The sequence below is a fragment of the Protomyctophum bolini genome (genome assembly GCF_963924005.1).
Source record: "Protomyctophum bolini genome assembly, chromosome: 21".
Classification (NCBI taxonomy): Eukaryota; Metazoa; Chordata; class Actinopteri; order Myctophiformes; family Myctophidae; genus Protomyctophum; species Protomyctophum bolini.
The window spans coordinates 8892545-8916417 of NC_137882.1; the positions used below are offsets into that span (position 1 = coordinate 8892545).

The 23873-nt window shown below is 42.0% G+C and overlaps 2 protein-coding genes across 3 annotated transcripts; one reads left to right on the forward strand and one right to left on the reverse strand.

The window, feature by feature from the left end:
* Nucleotides 1–11: 11 nt before the first annotated feature.
* Nucleotides 12–19324, reverse strand: kpna1 (karyopherin alpha 1 (importin alpha 5)). Of its 2 annotated transcripts, none has more exons than XM_080793999.1 (14): nt 19280–19324; nt 17107–17240; nt 16492–16605; nt 7399–7498; nt 7187–7281; nt 6415–6546; nt 5975–6063; nt 5784–5883; nt 4832–4995; nt 3963–4041; nt 3362–3487; nt 3137–3264; nt 2362–2537; nt 12–2212 (listed from the first exon to the last, which is right to left on the reverse strand). In XM_080793999.1, the coding sequence occupies exons 2-14, from the start codon at nt 17230–17232 to the stop codon at nt 2025–2027; spliced, it is 1617 nt and encodes a 538-aa protein (XP_080650125.1). In that variant the 5' UTR covers nt 17233–17240; nt 19280–19324; the 3' UTR covers nt 12–2024. The 2 variants fall into 2 exon arrangements, with proteins under 2 accessions (XP_080650125.1, XP_080650126.1); XM_080794000.1 differs by lacking the exon at nt 19280–19324 and adding an exon at nt 19132–19256.
* A 763-nt stretch (nt 19325–20087) lies between these two features.
* LOC308336064 (thiosulfate:glutathione sulfurtransferase) lies at nt 20088–22494 on the forward strand (the record flags this gene model as incomplete). Its single annotated transcript, XM_080793309.1, has 3 exons — nt 20088–20112; nt 21777–21899; nt 22328–22494. The coding sequence occupies 3 exons, from the start codon at nt 20088–20090 to the stop codon at nt 22492–22494; spliced, it is 315 nt and encodes a 104-aa protein (XP_080649435.1).
* Nucleotides 22495–23873: the final 1379 nt, after the last annotated feature.

Genomic DNA, 23873 nt, shown 5'->3' on the forward strand with positions numbered 1-23873 from the left:
GCCTGGACCCCATCACGGGGTCTTATCTTGCATGGCTCTCCTCTCTCCCCCCTCGGTTTCATGTCTCTACACAGATCTGTCTCAAATTAGACAGAAAAAGCCAAAAAGAAACTAGCCAATGGATTTGTAACTGAAATGACTGTGCTTTTCACAAATAAAGCCAAACATAAACCTCTCAATTAGCCAATGTATTTGCAACTGTGCTTATGGCTCTAACCACAATAAAGCATTTCACAAATAGTAGGTCATGAAACAGCATTTATGCAAATGGCATAACAGAGGACAGTTACACAAACTCAATACAACAGCAGTATTGAACATGAGCTGGTCATCTCGAGCAGAGATGTTTTGACAAAAGAAAGAAATGTAAAGAGGACTTGGTAAACAATAATTCAGCATTGTTAACTTATGTAATCACCAGTATTTTCAAGTTTAATCTGGATTTAAATTTCCTTTATATTACCCGGCTGGATTTCTGAATACGGATTATGGCACCATCAGAAAAATGAGATTCTGCCTCCCCAAATAAAAAGTATCTTTCAATATTTTTACAACACTCTAGGGTAGACCTTCCCCCCAAAATAGGTTTGTGGCATTGATTTAGAAAGATCAAACAAAAAAAATCAATTACATTGGGAAGACATATTTTGTTCCTTGCTAAAAAGCCAATTCCAAGAGATATAATTTACTTGTCAGGGTAACGTTCTTAGAGTTTTATGAGGCATCATGATCTGCTGATTAGTCCGTCGTGAACAGTTTTCAGTCCTCAATATGCTGGACCCCATCATGGGGCGGGTAAACAGTAAGCTGCATTGTCGTCCTTGCCATACCAACAGGAGACTAAGGATGTAGAAAACACCCCTTTACGCCTCACTTCCTGAGGAGGGAAGAGCTGTCCCATTAAACACAAAATGAATCATTCAAAAATGGCGAGCGTTAAAACTACTGTATGAGCTGGCGTCGGTCCCGAACTAAAGTGCTGCAAATAAAATGGAATTATGGTAGGATCTAGGATTATAATAAAATTCCTACGGGTCTGCTGTCGGACAGGCTCCAGGGTTAAGTCTTATTTGTCTCGTCTACGTCTGTCCATTAAGTCTCAGTGCGAGGGAAGACTCCAATTCCCATGGTTCCGAGGGGTTTCTTATGGATGGAGGGCTGTATGAGGATGGACAGAGTCCCCCTGTCCTCCCTCTCTGGAGGAAGGAATGCATGATATGGTATCCAGGGAGGGTGCACACGCAGCCCGGTAATTCACATAACACGAGCTCCACCCCTCACCAATGCTGTCGCGCTCCTGTTTCGTTGATCCCTGGCTGGAGAGAGGAGGTAGTGTAAGGTACCTCTGAGTCACATATTAAGTGCCTTCAGTAGAAGTCAGTTCAGCCCTTAAGGGTAGGACTGGCCACGCCACGCCATTGACCACAGTCGTGTGGTCAGTCCAACGGTCAGTCCAGTGTTTAGGATTGACCATTATTCTCTGGGGATGTGAGTGTGTGTATGCGCCTGCGCGCGTTTGTGAGTGAGAGCGAGAGGGGGGATTGGGTAATATCACATCCACAGTTGTCTGTCTTGAGAGTCACTAATGCAGTTCCATCAGACAAGCAGCACGGTTCAACAAACTCCCATTTGCTCGCAAGAGACGGGATCGTCAAATCGTTACGGGGAATGTAGATGATGGGAAGCGAGCATTTTGACGTGGGATAAGTTCAAGAGGAAAGTCCATAAACGTAGAGGGCTCAGCGCGAGTCAGGAAAAGGGAAGTGAATCCTTCACAAACTAAGACTGCATGACTTGAACCTGCATTGCACACACACGCACACAGATGTGCTCCGGTAATATTACACGTTTTTATAATCATGATAAAGATGATTAAATCGATCTCTCTTGAGATGGGATGGGGAGGGGGAGGGTTCGAAGCAGGGTTTTTTTCCCACCCGTGGTTGTGGGTAGAGAGAAAGAGGAGGGCAAAGGAGAATGGTTTCAGTGGGGATGAAGGTGGCGCATGGAGGGGAGAGTTGACATTATAGCTGAAAGCCCTCCATCGGGCCCTCACACTGCTGGAAGAGGAACTGCTGCTGCGTCAAGTCGACAGCTGGAGCCAGGGATGGGTCCTCGTCCTCAGGGCTGAAGTAGCGCTCGATCAGGTCAAATGCCTTCTGATAGATCTCCTGGTTCTCGTGACTCTGGAGGAACTCCAGCTTGTCCAGGCCTGCGGAGAAAGTTGGACCGATAAGCGTTAAAAAAAGCTCTGCAACAAAATTAGGCATTAGAGTTGCCGTTTTGAGTAAGTGAACTGCAAGCCGGTGACCTTTGTAACACAACTATGACAACGTAAAACTATGACAACTTTAAACCTACCATAGGCCTCCTCTATGAGAGCACAGTAGGGGTTAATACCGCCACCCCTCTTGGCCTCCAGCTCTCCCAGTCGCAGGATGTTCTCCAGACCGTTCAGTGCCACCTGTACGATCTTAGAGTCCATCAGTGTCAGCAGGTCACACAGTGGCTTTATACAGCCCAGTTCCACCAGACATCTGCAGGGGGGCAGCACGCACGCACACGCACACACACTCGGATGTCAGAACCAATTTCAGGGGTTATGGTTTGGGTCTATCATTTAGAACCTGTGAATAGCTCCATGTGTATACTAGAACTATAGCCTATAATTTATTATCTATAATATGTTCATTTCTGACTCCCTTATTACTAAGTGATGTTTATGTAACCCCCCCCACCCCCCTAAATAAAAATTGTCAAGATCCTGACAGCGCCCTTGCCAGTAAGGGTCCATTTGTAAGATCCCTCAGTCATTCCGGTTAGTCTTCTATCCTTTCACAAAGTAAACTGCATTAGGAAGGACTGAATGGGACTCAAGTTTCAATTTAAATACTGTATCCTACAGCTAGTGCTGTGACCAATACATCAGTGACCATTTACTGTACAGAAGTATAAATAAATTATTAACCAATCCACAAATTTGTTTTACCCATCCCGAGATTCAAACGGCAGGTGAATGCAATTAACCACCATGGTTAGGATAAGATAAGATTCTTCCATGGTTGGTGACAAATTCTATAGGTTATTTTATGGATCTGTCAAGAGAGGCACGCTCTGATCATAGTTTGCATCTCACCTGATCTGCTCTGTGGAGCCTCCGGACGTGGCGTTGGTGATGGCCCAGGCCGCCTCCTTCCGTGTGCGAAACTCCGCCACTTGCAGAATATTAATGAGAGGAGGCAACAGTCCTGCATCCATTACCATCTAACGACACAGAGAGAGAAACCGTAAGCAAAGATAAACCATATCATGTGCACAGTAGACACTCTTCAGGTTAACTGCAACACGCCTGCACACGCACCTGTATCTGTGCCCGGTTCCCTGCAGTGATGTTTGAGATGGTCCAGCAGGCTTCCTTCTTGATCGACTCCTTGGGGCTGCTGAGGAGGTGGAGCAGGGACTGCAGGGCCGAGCAGTTCAGAATCACCTGGAAAATACAACAAAAACACAGAAACGCACACCCAAAGTCAAAACTAGTTCAGTTGCAGTCTGGATAAAGCCGGCCGAGCCGGCCGACCGTTTCGGTGGCAGAACTGTTATCTGGAATTGAGTCATTCTTTGTATTTCTTGCCAATGCTAACAGGGTACTTTCCTGTTTAACTTGACTTCTCCTTGAATGCAATTACACAGTTGGATTTACAATGTTCTGTGCTTTACAGCACAGAACAAGCACCAATTAGTTTACTACTTAAACCTTCTATACTTAGTAAACGAATACTTAGTTGACCTGAGTGGTGCGCTCTGTCTTCCCCTCTAGACCAAATACCTCAAACAGCCAATCCCATTGCTATTTGCTACCCACACATACATACAGTACAACCTACCTTCCTCTTAACCCAAATGTTAGGGCACTTTGAAATATGGGAATCAAATAGATCTGTCCGTCCGTCCCCAAACATTACCTGTGTCTGTAGGTCATCTCCTGTGACTATATTTCCAACGGCCCGCAATGCCGGGGACACCACTTTATAATCTGAGTGCCTGGAACAACACACAGAATTCCAATGATTAGTGTGAAAATGTAAAAGTTAAGACACACATGAACACAACTCACCGACTGTAGACGACTGTTAAGATGATAAAAGTACACCACAACAGTCTCTCTGCAACAGTGAGGGAAAGTCGTCAGATTTCCCACAGCTGTTTGTGTTATAACACATGCAGGATTGCAGGTTAATAATTAATATGGTCTAATACACATTACATCTTGTAAAACAGTGTTGTCAGTCAGTCAGTCACTATATTGGACACTAAGAGGGTGTTTCAAATTATAAATCGACAGTAAAAGATGCATACAAAGTGGCTGCATCTTGGATTTTCTTTCTCCTTTTGAGTGGTGATGCAAATAATACAACAGGGCTGGCTGTAGTAAACATGCATATGGTGCTGCAGTATATTCTGCTAGTATCTTATTCACAATTTATGTACTGAAATTGCTGCAGAATGACTGAAAGGTCAAGTTTAACAGTTTTTTAATACAAGCTCAGTGTCAGCAGGTGGCGTAGGTCTGCACTTTCACTCCCTACAGTAGAATAGGCGATGACAAGCCCAATACATGCTCCTTCCGGCATCAAACTTTTCCCCCGGAAAGGGAGGTGATATTAACTACATTTATGTCATTCCAAATTTCTAAACTCCTGATGGCCGGTCTCAGACCTAATGCACCCACAGATCATGTCCTGACGCTCCAATTTCTTTTTTGAAACAGTAAGCTTTTTAGACGTCCTAAGGACATGCATAATTGGCCTTTAGTGCGATCTTGTGGCCTTACAACAGTAGCTCCACCAGCCTGCGGCAGACTCCAGAGTCGATGACGGCCTGGATTTTGTCATTGGGTCCATCAGACAGGTAGGAAAGTGCCCAGCAAGCGTCGGCCAGGATGTCTGTGTCATTGACAAACAGCAGCCAAGCCAGGACACTGAGACACGGCGACACCTGGAGGGAACACAGGTAAAAACGTGGGGATTTAAACAATATTACACGAGAGGGAGTGGTTTAACGTCGTTAATGCACGCCTGCGATGCTACAGCAAGCAACGCAGAAGTGCATTCATGACTTTAAACCACCCCCTGGTTAATTATACAATTAAACAGTTACCCTTAAAACTAAGAAAAAGAAGAAAAAAAAATGTAATGACGACCACAAATGTCCCAAGAAACTAGCTAGCCTAACCACCGAGTTTCCTGCGCTCTGGGAGAACAGAGCAGCTGAATTCTTTGTTTTGATTAGGTGTGGAGTGGTGCTTGTTTGAACCACGGCTAGAAGGCTGCTTCAACCAATCAGATTGCTTCCTCGAAACAACCTGTTGTATAATGGCGCTTATGGCACAAGCATCAATTCTGTTACACTGTATTCACACCAAGAGAGGTCATCCGCTTCTGCTCCAATTTCTAAAAAAAGGCGGAGGCAGCAAAACATGGTGCGACAAAGTACCGTTCAACCTCTGCTGCCACTTTATGAGAGACAAACTGGTAGCCATTCAGATGCTTGCTGTGGACTGATGTAAACTAGGCTTAAACACAAAAGGTAATGTGGATGTTTTAGATGTTTTTTAAACACCCATTTAGCAGAAATGTCTCTGCTGATGCGAATTGGGTGGTATTGCACTCAAATCAGCTGACTGTCATCTCTATTTACAACAACAAACAGCCTGTGACCTTGAGTTATGGTGGGCAATGTGGTATGCACAACACATGCACAGTTAATGTATCTGGTCCAATTACCTTGGTGAAATCTGGAGGCGGGTTCTTCCCTCTGCACAGGTTTGAGAGAGCCCAAACTGCGTTCCTCATCATTGTCAGACGATTCTGCCTGGCCAGCAACCTTAGAGAGGAACGGCGCTCTTTCAGTTAAAGAGCAAAGTCACTGCTTTATCAGTATGAGAATCAGTGAAATATGCTGAGCTGCCACTCACTGCACCAGGGAGGGTAGGATGTTGCAGTCCACTACATAGTCTCTGCATTCTGTGCTATCGCCTGCTATGTTCCCAAGGGCCCACACCGCCTGGTGGAGATAGTCATGGAAGATTCAAACGGTGATCACAATGGGTACAGGCATGAGTTCCGAGTCCGACATGCTAACAGTCCGACAGTCATTAGTGCGATACCCTACCCCAAACCCTAACCGCAAGCACGACGCAACACATGTCAACGGGTGATTTGCACATGTCAGACTTTTGGTGTGTCGGATAGATCACAGATCACAATTAGTCACACATACTTTGTCATACGACAAATAGCAAAAATACCTTATAAACAAGCAACTTATCATGATAAAAGTGAAACAATTTAACACACATACATACAGTACACAAGTGTGATGTCAGAGTGAAAGCACTGGGGTCAATTATAATACCTGTTCCTGGACGTCTTCAAAGTCGGAGCAGAGCATTTCTATGAAAATGGGCACAGCTCCTGCCTGGATGACCACACGAGTCTGGTGAGACGTACCCGATGCAATGTTTGTCAGCACCCATGCAGCCTCAAACTGAAAAGAACAAATACACGTTTCACTTTATTGTGGGTTGACACCTTTGTTTGCAAAAACGACCACAGTGGAAAGACATTCTTGACTTTATTGTTTTATCCTGGATTATTTTTTAACATGATACGATTTGTATAATAAAATAAAAATCAACCTTCAATTGACCTTGTTGTGAAGTTGAAACCCAGTGCAGAGGCGCTGATCTAGGTGTTGCTCTAGTGCCAGAGCACCCTTGGTAACTTCAAAGCACCCTTGACTGGTGACTAGCTGAAGTAGCTTAATGTAGCCAAAACACTCTCGAAGCGATCGACAACAGGAGGTATGATTAATTCTAACGCGACTAGCGACGGGACCGCGGTGGGCCGTCTAACACATAATCTTTGCTTAGAATTGGACGGAATGATTTAGATCAAGAGTTATTCACCTTTTAAGATTTTCGATCTGATCGGCTAAAATGGGGGGGGGGGGGACAATTACGATGACGTCTCAACCGGAAATGACATTGAATGTTGCCCAACAGACGCTCCCAGCCTGCGGAGCAATGTGATCGGTTTTGTTATCCATAAATCTCCGTTTATGCCACTCGGGGTGTTAGGACAAAAGTCCTGCACACTGCCACAATACCAGATGAAGTGTACTGTACCTGTAATGTGCAATTTTCTCTCCTCTTCAGGAACTCCACAAAGCGATCTACCACCCCAGGAGTGGCAATGACCTCATCTATAGGGGGGTTGGGTTCTGTGTGACACCAGGCAGAGCAGTGTGTGAATGCAGACTCGGTCAGAACACACAGACAACAAGGTATCTAATGAGGATAAGCACGTTGAAAGATGAGGCTGTGGCTGGTAGCCTTACCTTTAGACAGGAGCTTCCTGAAGCGCTGGGTGCCGACCAGCTGCTGCTCAGGAGAGTCGGAGAAGATCATCTGAGTCATATCCTCAGAGATGGCCGCGCCCTGTGAACAGAGTGGTTTGACATTAGGGCTGCTGATTATTTTCTTGATCAAGAAGCTTCAAGCTTAAATTCTCTTTATTGTTAATGGCAATTGTTTGTGTTAGGGTAGAGATGACGTAACATTTCCCTTCATTGTCAATGGCGTTTTTAAAACAAACATTTAACTAAAAACAAACATTAAACCTGTATATAGGAGCCCCTCAAAAATATATTTATTATATTTTAAACATAATAAATATCAATAATCCAATTAATATTTGTTCAATAATATTTTTTTTAAACCCCCCTGCATGTGAAGCTGAAGTGACAAGCAACTGACATTTGAGTTTCTCCAGAGGCACTTGAACATAGGATGGAAGACAGTCAATTGTGTAATTAAAACTAAACAATGATTGTGTTTATATGATACTAGAATTTCGTGCGCGCTTCGCGCGCACTCATCCCAGAGCTACTTCGCCACGCACTATGGGAAGAAATAAATGGCGGGAGTTGACTCCACATGTAGTAACGGATGGGTTATTGGAAATGTAGCATTGTTTTGTCTTGAATATTTCCACAGCCTAATTACTAAAGGATTGTGACTGTGGGACAGACATACAGTCTGACATACAATAGGCTACACGTGTGCACAGTGAATAAACAATGACCTATATGCCCAGAGTTCTTAAATTAACATAGTTGGATTTTAACAGAAAGACAATGCCATAAATCAGTCAAAGTAAGTGACAGACTCAACAGTAGCACACAGCATGCAAGGCAGCGATGCATGCATGCAAACATGTTTGTCCAGCTGAGATTTAGTGTCTCCATCTCTCTGTGGAAGAGGTTGCACATGACCTGTACGGCCACACTGAGGCGCTCCAACACAAACACAGACACAAAACAACACCACGCTGTTTGTCCAGTTGACCCAAATCAACACCAATACCTAGCCTGTTTGTCCAAAACACAGTATCTGCTGGCCACGTTTCTACTTCGCCACAACCTAATGTTAGTAACAAATGTAGGGGAGAGCCGCCAAGGTTGTAACGCTTCACGGTTGTAACATGGACGTTATATCTTGATTGGTCAACGCCACCATGACGCCATCGCGTCAGTATGTGTACAGCAACGTACTCTACGTGGCCAGGAGTTTGAAGTTTGAAGTGTTTACCTTCAAAATGCGTATAATTTTACACCTGGAGTATATGTGTGCTACAATTTTTGTCTTTGGTGTTGGTGAATAAAAATCCACATGGATGTGTTCATGCTTATGTTCTTCATTAGTTTGCATCGTGTTTAGACGGAATTCACGTTCATTCTGGTCTGTAAGCAACTGCAAAGAAAACTTGCAAAAGCGGGTCATTTGTAACATGTGTTAGAAATGGTCCGCTTCCATTCAATGCGATATGTAATATTTACATATTTGACATATTGGCCAATATTCTATGTTCTGAAATTGTATTGTATTGTGTAGTGTATTCTAAAAGTAGTTTAGGGTTGTATAACATTGTACAACTCAATCAATCAAACAAACGTTTGTTTAATCAATGTATTGCCCCATTGAAAAAAAAGAAAAGGCCAAACTGGTACACCCGATACTATTTAATATTTCCCTTATGTTTGATACATTTTCTTATCACATCCATGGTATGAAAACAATGCTAAGGAGTTGCTTCAATGAAATATAATTGCTTTAAGCTGAAAACGGGTTATTAGTTATTATGTGTAGTGTAGTGTAGTCAACATGTTAAGGCTCGTACACAGTGGCCGGTATTTGCTGCGATTATGCTTTCGGGGAGCATTTTTGGCGCTGGCCGAGAAAAACCCCTGATCTGACGTTAAGTGCCCAAATGGTAGATCAGGATCTACAAAGGCTTTGCAGGTAGACCACATGACATGGCACTAAAAATATATTTAATTTTAATATAAAAAACGATTTTTGCATCTGCCGCTTTAGATGACCTGAGATGACTTGATTGATTGACATCAAAAAGGGCCTGTCAGCTCAAACACACAATGCAATACTTGCTTACAATCATCAGTAGCAAAGTGAAATACCAACAAAAATAAAAGCCTACGATTTGCATTTTTCCCCCTCTATTTCCCATTCCATGTGCGTTTATATGAAAGGCCCCTCAATTACATTTTGTCACTATTTGCAGCAATGGGATGATAGTTTTATTTGGTGGGTATGTTGAGCTGGTGGTTTTGAAAGTAGCTCTCGAGTCCATAAAACAAACTAACATAGGCTACTTCTCTATAAGCAGAATCATGAATAGGCCTATTTAATTTATACAAAAGGAGAAGAGAGAGAGAGAGAGAGCAATGTGTTTGTGTCTCAAACTTTGTCTAATATTGTTTTAGAGCAGTGGTTCTCAAACATTGTCATGGCAAGAGCAAAGGACCCCCAATATTTTTTCAATCTACAAAAATAATCCCAAAATCGCTGATAAATAAAATTACATTACTTACTAATCGCTTATTTGGCAACACTGGCCAGAAACAAACAGTGTTGCTTTTTGTTTCAGCTCCGTGGCTGGGAGATGGGAACTTTCTGTTGCAGTTAAATCAATATAAAAGTACCACACAACTGAAAAGTTTCGCGACTGTGACCGCAAGTTAGAGACGTGTGTGGCTATAATGACGCCCAGCTGTTATGTAATCGCGCATCTATAAATTCTAAGCGTGTGAGCCGGGACTGTGTGTGTGTGTGTGTGTGTGTGTGTGTGTGTGTGTGTGTGTATATACATTCCGTCGGTAATTCCCTGTAGGCTTCACGTGAATAATGTTGTGTGCGCGCGTGCGGAGAAATAGTTATTTAATGAATCGCATGTTGGTGTGTGTGTGTGTGGGGGGGGGGGCCTTACAGGCGTGCATGTGCGTGTGTGTGCGTGCAGGCGTATGTATACATTAGGGCTGTCACGATTCGCCTAGTCCACGATTCAATTCAATTTTCGATTTGCAGCTCACGATTCGATTGGATGTTCGATTCGCTATCACGATTCGCCTAGTCCACGATTCAATTCAATTTTCGATTTGAAGCTCACGATTTGCTTCGATGTTCGATTAAATTTTTGCAATCTATTTTTTTAAAACCTTCTTTTTCAGCATTGAGGGCTATATTCATTATAATTTAGGCCAATATCTTGGTTTGTAAAGAAAAACACTTGTTTCCCAATAAGTCACATTTATTTTCTATAAACTAGAATTTCGCCCCCCTTCGGGGGGCTCAATCCTAGTGTCGTTGCAGCGCAATATGGGAAGAAGGAAATTGCGGGAATTGACAGACTCCACTTCATGTTTCAGCTGTGGTTTTAAACTCAGTAGTGTGCCCTGCACACAGCGCACACTCGCAATTGCAGCTGGAGGGCGACGCGACACACACACACACACACACACACACACACACACACACACACACACACACAGAGCGATGTGTGGATAAATCACTGAGATTTGGGAAATGTGTTCAGAAGTACAACGATTAAGCACGCACAGGCAAATGTCAGAAGCATCTGTTTCGGTTTCCAAACAGGAAGTTGTAAATGTGCTTATTAGACGGAGGCAGCGTGATGCTGGCATCTATTGTGATGCCAGCATCACCACATTTCACATAGAAATATAAGCACCCATTTACTCGCTTAGCGGAGACTGTGGGGTGGTAGAGGACATCTCCCCGGACGCGTGGGTATGTCCAGATAGTTGCCTCGCGGAGGCCTCTTTGTCCAGTGTCCATTCTGGGTCTGGAAACGGCACTTTTTTGAGTGTTGACCCCAATAGAAGGTCTGCTGCTCTGAATTTTACACCTCTCCCGCTTAGCGGAGACTGTGGGGTGGTAGAGGACATCTCCCCGGACGCGTGGGTATGTCCAGATAGTTGCCTCGCGGAGCCGTCTTTTGTCCAGTGTCCAGTCTGGGTCCGGAAACGGTAATTTATTTTGCATTGACCCCAGTAGAAGCTCTGCTGCTCTGAATTTTACACCTCTCTCGCTTAGCGGAGACTGTGGGGTGGTAGAGGACATCTCCCCGGACGCGTGGGTATGTCCAGATAGTTGCCTCGCGGAGGCCTCTTTGTCCAGTGTCCATTCTGGGTCTGGAAACGGCACTTTTTTGAGTGTTGACCCCAATAGAAGGTCTGCTGCTCTGAATTTTACACCTCTCCCGCTTAGCGGAGACTGTGGGGTGGTAGAGGACATCTCCCCGGACGCGTGGGTATGTCCAGATAGTTGCCTCGCGGAGGCCTCTTTGTCCAGTGTCCATTCTGGGTCCGGAAACGGTACATTTTTTTGCATTGACCCCAGTAGAAGCTCTGCTGCTGTGAATTTTACACCTCTCCCGCTTAGCGGAGACTGTGGGGTGGTAGAGGACATCTTCCCAAACGCGTGGGTATGTCCAGATAGTTGCCTGGCGGAGCCGTCTTTTGTCCAGTGTCCACTTTATAAAGTCCATGCACTCCAGTGAATAGCATTTATCCATTTAGATAACTTTTTTATGTTATTTAATTACTTATTTTTACACAGAAACATAATGTGTGTCTTTACAATAACTGTAATGTAATAATAATACTAATAATGTAATGTAAAAATTATTTAATTAACGAATTAAATAATCTTATTTTATTCTGAAAGCAACCGGATGTCTTAAATCTGCTAGCTGTCAGACCGGAAGTTCTAAATTTGCTCATAAGACGGAGCCTTAGACGGAGCCAACTCGCAGGCAGTGCGAGAGGCTGGTTACAGGATTCTATAGGTCAGCCGTTTTGGTGTGACACACACGGCTTCCACATTTAGCTTCATACTGGGTGAAAGTGTCCTTCCAAAAATTATTATTTCGCTCGAAATTCTTATTCACAATGACATCGAGTTGAGGTGTTTGTGTTTTAGGGTAATTGTTGCATAAGCGCTATTTCGCACTATTTCTCCCTCCCCTCCCCTGTGTCTGAAGCAGCTAGCATGGAAGCTATATGGATTATGGAAGCTTTCCCTCCGATTGCACACAACCATGCCGTTATCCACGCGTCCATCCGATTGCTTTTAATGTAAATGTCCCATCCACTGAGCAATAGCGATATAAGCGCCTTATTCATTCATTCGATTCATTTGGGTGTGGGGCTGTGCAGTGCTGTGGGCAGCCTTTCTGACGGAGGCTCGGAGCTGCTGCTGCTGACGCTGTTCGAGTCGCATGGAGCAGTATAGAGTAGGCGTGGCGCAGCATTAGAAGGGCGCAGCAAATGCACGACATTGAGGGGTAGAAACCATCCCGGTCGCGTGGTTCATCTAACGCGTGTGTCACTGTGAAGGACTGGCCCCAATAAGTGAACGTAGTTGGCGTAGTAGACGCCAACATGACGATTCTGACGTAGGCTGGTGATGTTGAGCAACAATGGCGTGGTTGACAAAAGTAATATTTATTCAGTAATTAAGACATTTCTTTCAATGAAATGTAGCCTATATGTATTCTGGGAGTGTGCCGAATTTATTTTGCATATAGAGATGTGTGGTGAAAGTGTGGTTGGGTCGGAGAAAGCTGTTGGATAAACGGCCATGTGCTTATGTACCCCTGTCTATTAGGGTAGCAGGATTATTATGATTATTATTATTAGTATTGTTATTGTGATTATTACATGGATTATTGTTGTGATGTGAGCTTGTGGCTGACTCACTATCTAGAAAATAAAAACATGGCACTTCATTTAAAATAGGTTACAGACCCCTGTTATATGCGCTTGTTTTGGGATTCTTTTTAAAGACCTATTTACTTGTTTCTATGAGACATGGCAACGCCAACAGCGCAGCGAAAGGCATCCACGTCTTTCTCTTGTGAAATGCTGAGATTAGAAACGACCATAATTATTTCATTTCTCAACCTTAAAAAAAAAATAAAGACATCTCCATAATCCTTGGGAAGTGTGTGTAGCAAAAGTAGTCGGCATTGTCATGGTTGAAAGTATTCATGCAACACTGACGCTGTAAGCTGTGTGATGCTAACGCGCTAACACCGTTAGCATGGTCTGTGTTGGTCAAAGGAAAAAGGATAGATATGAAACTACTGGCCAAAGTGTCATACAAAACACAACACCTAAAATCGGAATGTGATGGTGACCTATTGAGCACAAACAGACAATCATGATTTGCTTGCTGGACCTATAATTAATTTATGTGCATTACATTTCCACCTCGCACATATAAATCAAAAGCAAGATGGATGCTAACGCGCTAACACCGTTAGCATGTTCTGTGTTGGTCGGAAAAAGGATAGATATGAAACTACTGGCCCAAATAAATGTCATAGAAAACACAACACCTAAAATCGGAATGTGATGGTGACCTATTGAGCACAAACAGACAATCATGATTTGCTTGCTGGACCTATAATTAATTTATGTGCATTCCATTTCAACCTCGCACATATAAATCAAGCCACAGTGCAGTCAGAGAGTAGTTCACAGGTCACACACAGGAGCAGTGAAAGGGGGAGGGGCCTTCGGATGGCAGTGTAGAGTAGGCACGACATTGAGGGGTAGAAACCATCCCGGTCGCGTGGTTGATCTAACGCGTGTGTCACTGTGAAGGACTGGCCCCATTAAGTGAACGTAGTTGGCGTAGTAGACGCCAACATGACGATTCTGACGTAGGCTGTTGAGGTTGAGCAAGAATAGCGTGTTTCAGAAAAGTAATATTTAAACAGTAAAGAAGACATTTTTGGCGAATGCAATGTAGTCTATGTCTTTTGTGGGAGTGTGCAGGTTTTATTTTGCATAGAGAGATGTGTGGTGGAAGTGTGGCTTGGTCGGAGATAGAGCACGAATGAACGGCCAGGTGCTCATGTACCCCTGTCTATTAGGGTAGCAGGATAACAAATCAGAATGAGAATAATAAAAGGTTTAACAACTTTGGGTTTTATGCCCTAACATTTTTTAAATGTTTCTTTAAGATGAGATGACTTGTAATATTCTTGTTAAGCTCTAAGTAAGTAAAAGAAAAAAAAAAAAAGACAAATAGTATATAGACCCATCTGTTGTTAGTTCAAGTATTAAATACTAATTTAAGTGTTCAATTTCACTTATACACTACCTGGTTATAAATAGCTGCAGTAGGCTACACCATTTGATGCAGTATTTTATACTATTTCTATTTAGTGTACATTTAGTGGATGTGGCTTACATCCGGTCTAAAGCCCACCCACTGTATGCGCTGATTTCCATACACAATCCGTATCCTCCCCTCACCGGATGTTGAATTAACAGTACTAACGGCCATATATTTGACGATCTTTTACACAAAACGATTTTAACGGGCAACGTTTCACATGTATTATTAGTTTTATACATTTTAGGAGTGAAAACATGTGTGACCTGCATGGCATTACATTTTAGGAGTGAAAACATGTGTGACCTGCATGGCATTTTGTAACGTGGTTCTGCTGTTCTGCAACTCTCATTAAATATTGAAAGCCAGCGTTTTCCACCACTGATAGTGGTCGCATGTCTGCAGCTATGCAGACCGCAACTCTGTGCGTTAATTGTTTTGCACGGGGCGAATTAGCTGAGAGCTTTTCTCTATAAGAATATAGTTGGCTGTGTTGTTGTCTTTGTACCATCGTCGTTGGACAGATCGATTTCTTTGTGATGTCTGCTAAGATGCTGGCCCATATTTGACGTGTTGCCTTTGGGCACTTATTTCCGTGTATCATCGTCGTCGCTGTCTACAACAGCACTGGCCATGGTGAAACGCAACAGCCGTCTCGTTCTCTCACTTGTCAACTCCTCTCTGTGTGTGTGTGTGTGTGTGTGTGTGTGTGTGTGTGTGACTGACTGTGTGTGTGTGTGGCACTGCTCCGATACAGCTGGATTTTCGTCTTTTTTTTCTCTCCATGCATTCGCATGGGCGGAATGGGCCGGCCGCTCGCGGAAGTAAATTGGCTGTGTGGCGAAAATAGGCAAAGTGATCGGTGTAAGGGTGATATTTGGGCACAATCCGATGAATGCCAAAGAACAATGTTGATGTAACTAAGGGAATCGTCGAGTCATTTATTTTGTAAATAAAGAGATTTAGATGGAATAAGCGAAATAGCGATCGTATAATCTCTCCTGTTCCTTCTGTCTCTCATCAATGTCCTGCGCGAGAGCAGATTCTGTGCTGCGCGAGATGACATAGTCAAGCTAGTGTGGGGGCGGGGCTGGTAAGAGAGGGCAGTGTTGCCAGGTTTGCGAATTGTAAGCGAGTTGCAGTGTATGCAAGTAGCGTGGTTAAAGTCCTTGTTTCTCGCGTGTTGTGGCAACAGCCAAGGGCGCAGCAAATACGACATTGAGGGGTAGAAACCATCCCGGGCGCGTGGTTCATGTAACATGTGTGTCACTGTGAAAGACTGGCCCCGTTAAGTGAACGTAGTTGGCGTAGTAGACGCCAACATGACGATTTTGGTAGACGCCAACATGACGATTGTGACGTAGGCTGTTGACGTTGAGCAATAACAGCGTGTTTCATAAAAGTAATATTTGTAGAGTAAATGAGACACTTGAACGGCGAAAAAATAGCCTATGTCAGTTCGGGGAGCGTGGCGAATTTATTTTGCATATAGAGATGTGTGGTAAAAGTGTGGTTCGGTCGGAGATAGAGCACAAAGAATGAGTATGGGTACCACTTCTCACTTGTATAAATAGATGCTTACATTCATTTTAAGCATGTTAAAATAAAATAAAATATGTTTTCTTAAGTCTCAGTCTAAGGAGTTCTCCTTTATTTTTATACAGCGAGTCTTTTTCTGTCAGTTTTCCACCATCAAAAAATAAGAAATTAAATCCAAGCTTTTGTTTCATAATCGATTATTCCTTAAAAATCACACCTGTGTGAACCGAGTGGTGCAAATACAGACATACTGACATCATATCGACATCGGGTTATCGGCCATAACAGTAATGAATTATATCGGATATATATATTGGCCAGAAATGTCATATCGCCCATCTCAAGTTAATAGGCTAAGTCCTCTTTAAAATCAATCTAATCCTTACCGTGAGTGGATCCATATTGTTGGCCTGGGACTCCAGATAGCCGCTATCAGCCATTCCATCATCCTCCAGGGCTCCATCCTCATCCACTGTAGCAACATTCCTCCGTTTGAAGAGCTGCGACAGCAGAGAACAGTTTAGTTGATTTACAGCGATTTGCAGCTTCAGAGCCTATTTCAAGGTTGCTCCGTGCCATTTTGGAAGTAGTTAGAAGTAGCTAGATGTAGCCAAAACACCCCAGAGGGGATCAACAACAACAGGAAGTATGATTACTTCTAACGCCGACGGGACCGCGATGGGCCGTCAAAAACACAATCTTTGGTTAGAATTGGAAGCATTGATTTAGATCAAGAGTTATTCATGTTTTAAGATTTTTCCTCCCAAATTGTACAATGAATGCTAAAACAATAACAAAAAAGCCCTTGTTTCCTAAGGGCTTGTTTCCATTGTGGTCCTATGTATTCAAGACATTTAAAGACATAATAAAATAAAATGTATCATCAAACTGTAAACACTAGTAGCAAATGCAATAAATGTATGGATGCATGAATGTCATTATAATGGCTAACATGTCATTAGAAAAGTTAGTGTTAATTAAATACCTCCGACGTGGCTTACCTGCTCATCCTTCTTCTGTTTGCGTAGCTGTAGACCTTCCTCTTCCCTCCTCCTCCTCATCTCGTCTGTGTTGAGCGACTTGTTCTTGTAGCTCTTGAGTCGTGCATTGTCCTTACTCTGGCTCATTGTGTAGCCTAGTAAAACGGAAGTGCGTAGCAGTCAAACTCAATGAAATGTGGGCGACATTAGCTTAAAGATGGAGTGCCGTGATTAGTTTTCATGTGTTTATGAGGTAAGAGTACTTCATTAGACCCCTTGGTGTGGTTGTTAGGGGAAAAGATGTTTTCCCTTTGTATTTAGGGTTTCTTCCTTGGCGGTTGAAACCTTGACAGTCAAACGTGCCAATGAAAAATAAAACAGTGATATAGTGACGTCACAATATCACCCCCTCCCATAACCCCTCCCCCTTTATCATACAACAACAGCTGTGGGTGCAGCTTCAGTTCAGGTGAAATCACGGCACTCCATCTTTAAAATATACAGGTTGGTAAGACTGGCTAGTGTGGACCTGAATGAGAATCCCTGGTCAGGACAGTTTCTACATCAGCAAAAAGAACATAGTCATATACAGAATGCAGATAGATAAGATATATCAGTGTGCATGGCATTGATCAACCCAGGCTAAAGCAGTGGTTCTCAAATGGGGATGGGACGATATGAAAATTACACTTCACAATTACTGTGGCAAATATAATTGTGATTAACGTACGATATTATCACAATAATCAAAATATGCTTAAAACTTAAAATGACACTTTTTTTAAACACTTGAACCATCTCGAATACTGGGGGGGAAATAGCAGATCTACAAGTTGCAACGCGTTGTCGTGAGCTTGTAGATCTGCTGTTTTTGCCAATTTGATTTGTGTAGAATGAAATAAGAGTGCACCAAATGTGCTCCTCCTCACAGGTCCGATTTGTCGAGTATAGAGTTTAAGTGGTAGTAAATGCAAGTGTATAATGGAGAACAATTTCCCGATAAATTAAAATCTCTGTGACAAAATTGTGGGTATAATAAATATGATCGTCCCATTCCTATTCTCAAAGTCGGGTCTGGGGGTCTTTGAGGAAGTCCGGAGTCGCCACCAAAAGTTAATATAGCAAAAATACAACCCATCTAAAAGCCAATCTAAAAAGTACAACACTGAAGTACAACACTGAGCTTGTAAAATCTTGAATTATTTTGTATAAATAAATCTCTTTAGGGGGCTCCTGGCAGAAAATCTTTTTAGGGTCTGACTGTGGCCAAATTACCAAATATATATGAAGTTGGGGACTTTGAAAATCCCTGGGCAAAAGTACAAACCTTACACCACATTTATTATTAACTTAAGAAATGTGCCATATGTAGCATGCACCAAAGACTCACAATCCTAGCAACAGAGAGCATCACCCACTTAAGAACTTGTCTCATTCCAATATACAATCTAAAATACTATGGATACAGTTCAGCGATAATCATAACATGTTGGGTTTCAGTTTCATCAGTTGTGAGTGAGTCCTCAGTCCTCACACACACTTAGCCAAGACTAATAGATTGATGAATAAACTGATGACAAAACCAAACCAATCTGATATCCCCAGAGTCCCCGAATTGGACCACGAAATATGATCATATCAACTAAATAAAGAAATGTGACCATATTATCTTGGCGATTAATCAACATCTTACTTAAATAATTTAAGTTAGGTAATACTTGAGATACAATAACCAGGCATTCATCATTTGACATTATCAGTTGTTGACAAGGGGGGCATCTGAGGATAGCTATAGCTACGTAAGCTAACGTTAGCTTGGTATTACTCTCGTTTATAAAAGCGGTGACCTTCAGTGATTCTCAAGCTATCAACAACACGAGGAAATTCAAATTATGAATTAGTAATGATTATGAATAAATAATCTCCCCACAGCATGCACGTTTTAGAGAAGGCTACCACTGCTAGCATGCTAGCTAATGTTAGTAAAGCCGCTGATATGTCTTGTTGTTTAGCTAGAGCTAGCACCTTGACAGTGAGAGATCTAACCTATTAATGTTGGCTCAAATCACAGCGTCAAACCCTTATGAGAGGTCGCTAAATGTCTGCTGGCACTGAAAGGCTAACCAACCCCTGCATTGAACCAGAGCGCTACCAAACTACGCGACAAAGCAGTGTATTTGTATGAATATCTGACCTGTCAGATCGGGCTCTCTAATCCCCTTATTCGCTACTAGGCCACAGTTTCTGCCGGTATGGATCTGCGCATGCGTGACGTAATCTTTCCGCCGTGTGAATAGAAAGAGCGAGGGTGCGGTGCCGGTGCTCATTCACTCACATTTATTTATCATTTATTTATTCACTAGCAATTTGTAACAAACCAAATCGCTTTTGGAGCGTGTTTTATTACATTTTAAATTGTGGAGACTGGCTTAAGTCGCTTTATTGCTTGCAAGTTGCTTCACGGTTTCATAATATTCACAAAGAGTGATTCCCTTAGTGCCCCCTAATGGACGTGTCAATTATCACAGTAGAATGAGTATATTATTCAATTTTACAAGTATGGTAAATCTGTCTGTGTCTGTCTGTCTGTGATGTCTGTCTGTCTGTCTGTCTGTCACACACACACACACACACACACACACACACACACACACACACACACACAGTCACGCGCACACACACACACACACACACACACACACACACACACTCTCTATCTCTCGTTACTGTATTATCTAATTTCTAACCAATACCTACTTGCCACTAGCTCTGGTCCATAGCCAATGCTTCTATGATTCTGCCCTGCATTAGAAGCATTGGCTATATGGACCAGAGCTATAACTTGCCACACAGTCCAAGTAATAATAGTCCACTGCTTTAAGCAGAGTTAGCCTAAGAGATAAGGCTTATCTACTACACCAGGTTGTTAATAATAAGGCCAGTCCGACTCCGCACCAATGATTCACGCAACTCCTTAGTTGCAACATATGAAACTTGCAACCATGGCAGTTGCAAGGAGTTGCACTGGTGTGGACTGTTTTTAAGGAGTTGCGTCAAGTTGCTTTGCATTTGTACAAAGATCAAATGACATTGATTCCGGTCGTGCACAAAAGTTACGACCTTGATGAATCATTACTGACCTTGATCATCAATGAGATTAATCTCAGTCTCCTCCATAGAGTATAAAGAAGGAGGATCTCCTCCCCTCTGACACTTTCAAAATGCTGTCCTGTGTGTCAAGTCGTGTTTGTCAGACTTTTGTGAGCCGCCGGTTCATCTATGGTTCTCTTGTTTTACGGAATGTCTCATCATCAGCATCAAAGCCTGGCCAGGCTGGCCAGCCAATTGACAACGGTAAAGATCATGTAGTTTTATCACCTGTTTTGGCTTGGATTGTAGCCTACTTGAATAGTAACCTCGCTTCACCAGGCTTTCCACCTCGGAGGAAAGCCTGGTGACGCGAGGTATACCTGAATAGCATTGATTGATTGATTGATTGATGGGTCCACCGTTTTAAATTCATCATAACATTTATTAGAGATGTACAAATATACACTTCTATATAGCAAAAAACAGGATATCATCATAAAGGAGGTAAAAAGGGGGGGAAAGGGGTGGGTGGGGGATTCAGATGTTACAGGCCAGGGGCCAGTTTTGAAGGAGTCAAGGGATTCACATCATGTCTTAATGACAGTTGGTAGGGCATTCCATATTTTGGTGGTATAGGAGCTAAATGAATTTAATCCCTTGTTTGTGCCGAATCTGGGTTGCACATGGTTTGTTGAACTCCCTCTGGTGTTGTGGGTGTGGACTTCATTAAGTAAGCCTCATCGATGCTTTTTAGCAACATTTATATTTTAATTAATTACTTAATAAAAAAAGAAATCTGGGGTTTTTTCACCTAAACATCATCATTGATGTTCATTGTTTAGTATTGCAATGCTGTAGGTCCGTGGGTGTTGATCGAATCTTGTGGATTCAAGGCTAACTATATCTGAAGGCCAGCCTATAACCTACTTGTTATAACATTGAATTAGGTTTGGCCTACCAGACTACCAGTTACCAGCATTGACAGTAGGCCTATACTCACAGTTAACAGTCTTTGTATTGAGTTGTGTTTGAATTGTACTGTAATTGTCAATGTTTGCATGCTCTTGGCATATACCTAAAATCGAATGAATTTCATTCACTGCAGCCGTCTTTACCCTGCTAGTGCTATGACAAGGCTTATTAGAAATGCCATGGTCCCTTTCCTTTAATTAAAATGGTCCATATTGTTGAAGCCTCATGCATCTCTTTTGTTGATGGAAAGGTCCAGTTTAATAGTTAAACCGGTTCAACTTTAACCTCTCAGGACAATCGTCACACCATCAGCAAGCTATTTGTGTTTAGTGTAGACACAAACGGCACAGTGTCATTTTTAAACTAAGTTGTATAAAAGCAATTTAGTTTCCGATGGGCTCCTTTTTTATTTCAGATTGTAATAACTTTGCCTTTATTGCTCTTATTTATTGTTTTAACTGTTTTATTATCCATTCTGTGATATTCTGCATGGTGCCATTCCTGTTAATGGCAGCCGCTGCGTGAAGCTAACATCGCTTTTATGTGCTTCATAGAGAAAGGTTATATTATTATCATTATTCTGTATTATTTGTATTATTATGTAACCTCATGTTTTTTGTCCATATCAGATTCAGAGGTGACCTATGAGCAACTGAAAACCATGTTGGCAGACGATAATATTCAGCTGTTTGATGTCCGGAATCTTGATGAATTCCTGAATGGACATATTCCAGATGCCATTAACATCCCATGTAAGTTTCAAGACGTCTGAACCTGTTTTCTTTGCTTATAATGTGACCAGTTACTCTGTCAGATCTTGCACTTGTAAGTCGCTCAGGATAGGAGCATCTGTTCAAATTAGATCATTGCATCTATAGATTCAATGATCTAATTTGAACAGATACAGGGCATACAATGAAGGGCATACAATGAAGGGCATACAAATATATTTGTATATATATTATATATATTTTCTTTTTGTTTCGGAATCAGAATGAACTTTATTGTAACATCACATGTTTTACCAGTAAAAACAGTGGGTGAAATTTGTTTTTGTGCAAGCTCCATTGTTTTTGTTATTTCCATTAAAGAAAGGGAAGAAAAAGAGGCGCAAGGGGGAAGAGAGATCAATAAAAAACATTGTAAGACATTGTTTACTTTGTATGCTTCTATTTTTCAGTGGGTAACCTGGAGGAATCTTTGAAACTGTCCTCAGAGAACTTTGAGCAGCTGTTTGAGGTGAAAGTTCCCACGAAACATGATGACAACATAGTGTTCCACTGCCAACGAGGGCACAGGAGTATGAAAGCCCTGGATATTGCTCGTCAGCTAGGTTTTAGTAGGTAAAGAAGACTTGATTAATCTATTAATCAATCTAACAATAATAATATTGTTGTTGTTGTAATACAGAGGTTCTCAAACGTTTTCATAATGACCCCCAAATTGAGATGTATTTGTTTTGTTTTTTAAATAGCAGATGTACAAGTTCACAAATCGTTGAGCTTGTAGATATAGGCTATTTCCAAATAGTCAATGGGATAACGTGTTTAAACTGATATTTATGCTTTGTTAACTCATTTTGCTGGGGACCCCCTGGGATCGCACTGCGAGGCGTTGTAAGCTTTAATTATAGATCAGCAATTTTCACAATATTTGTCAATTTGGCCAATTTTGTATTAAAAAGGTCTTAAAAGTTAGTACAATTTTACTTTACAAATATGGTTTGAAAACCATTGCAACAGCAACCTTTCACGATTCACAGAATGGCTGGCATAATGGTGAGCCTGGCAGCTAGCAACACCTCTGTGTTTTCAACCAGCTCCCTCTGAATGCTGTTAAAGTTATCAATACAATCTTAAAATCTATATTCTTAACCTGATGACCACTGCAAGTCATTCGCTTGTGATGGTATGACCCTGTGTAGAGAATGGAGATACTTTGCAGAATAAATCACTCATTTCCAATCCAGAGGACATGTATTGACCAAAGAGCAAATAAATGAGCTGGGCTACAGTCCAACTAAAGTGGATTTCAATCAAATTAGCAAGTCTATTGAACGTTGCAAACTGCACAGACAGTTTCTAATGCACCGTCTGACCGGTGACAGGACAAGCGCCCAAGTCAATGTGACACAAAAGACATGAATGCTGGACACAGGGCACATGAGAACCATTCAACCATTAAAATGATCCATCAGATGAAATCAAGATTCATGATTATATTCATGAGGCGTTGCTGTAGCCTATAATCACACATTACATTTTGGTTTGACCAGAAGTAATTAATATTCGACTTTCAGGTACTTTTGATGTAAAAATACTAATACTAATAACATGTGTTTTTCATTTTCAATTTCTACATTATGACTGGTTATGTCTAAAAGTGTGAAATATATTTCATTATTCATTTCATTATATCTTTAAACTGGATTATGTGGTACTTTCAATGACTTTCAATTAGGAAAAGAGCAATATTTTATATGTTATTGCCTTTGAGAAATTAATTTAAACATATTCCCTGCTCTCTGTCTATTATTCCATTATCTCTCGTTTCTCAGGGCAAGACATTACAAAGGAGGGTACGTTGAGTGGGCAGCCCGTGAAGGAAAGTGAATCTGCTCCCTCGATCCAGAGGACTGAAATCTGATAATATCATATGATCTAAAATTACTGCACCAATTTAATAGTAAAAATAAAGATCAGACAATTTATTGAATATTATTATTG

Bases quoted from the DNA above. Each gene is read 5' to 3' on its own strand.
- kpna1 (XM_080793999.1), bottom strand. From the start codon at position 17,232: ATGAGCCAGAGTAAGGACAATGCACGACTCAAGAGCTACAAGAACAAG. The intron at 7,282-7,398 runs GTAAGGCTACCA...GGTGTCACACAG, and splicing joins CAGGAAGCTCCTGTCTAAAG to AACCCAACCCCCCTATAGAT. The intron at 5,884-5,974 runs GTGAGTGGCAGC...TTCCTCTCTAAG, and splicing joins ATCCTACCCTCCCTGGTGCA to GTTGCTGGCCAGGCAGAATC.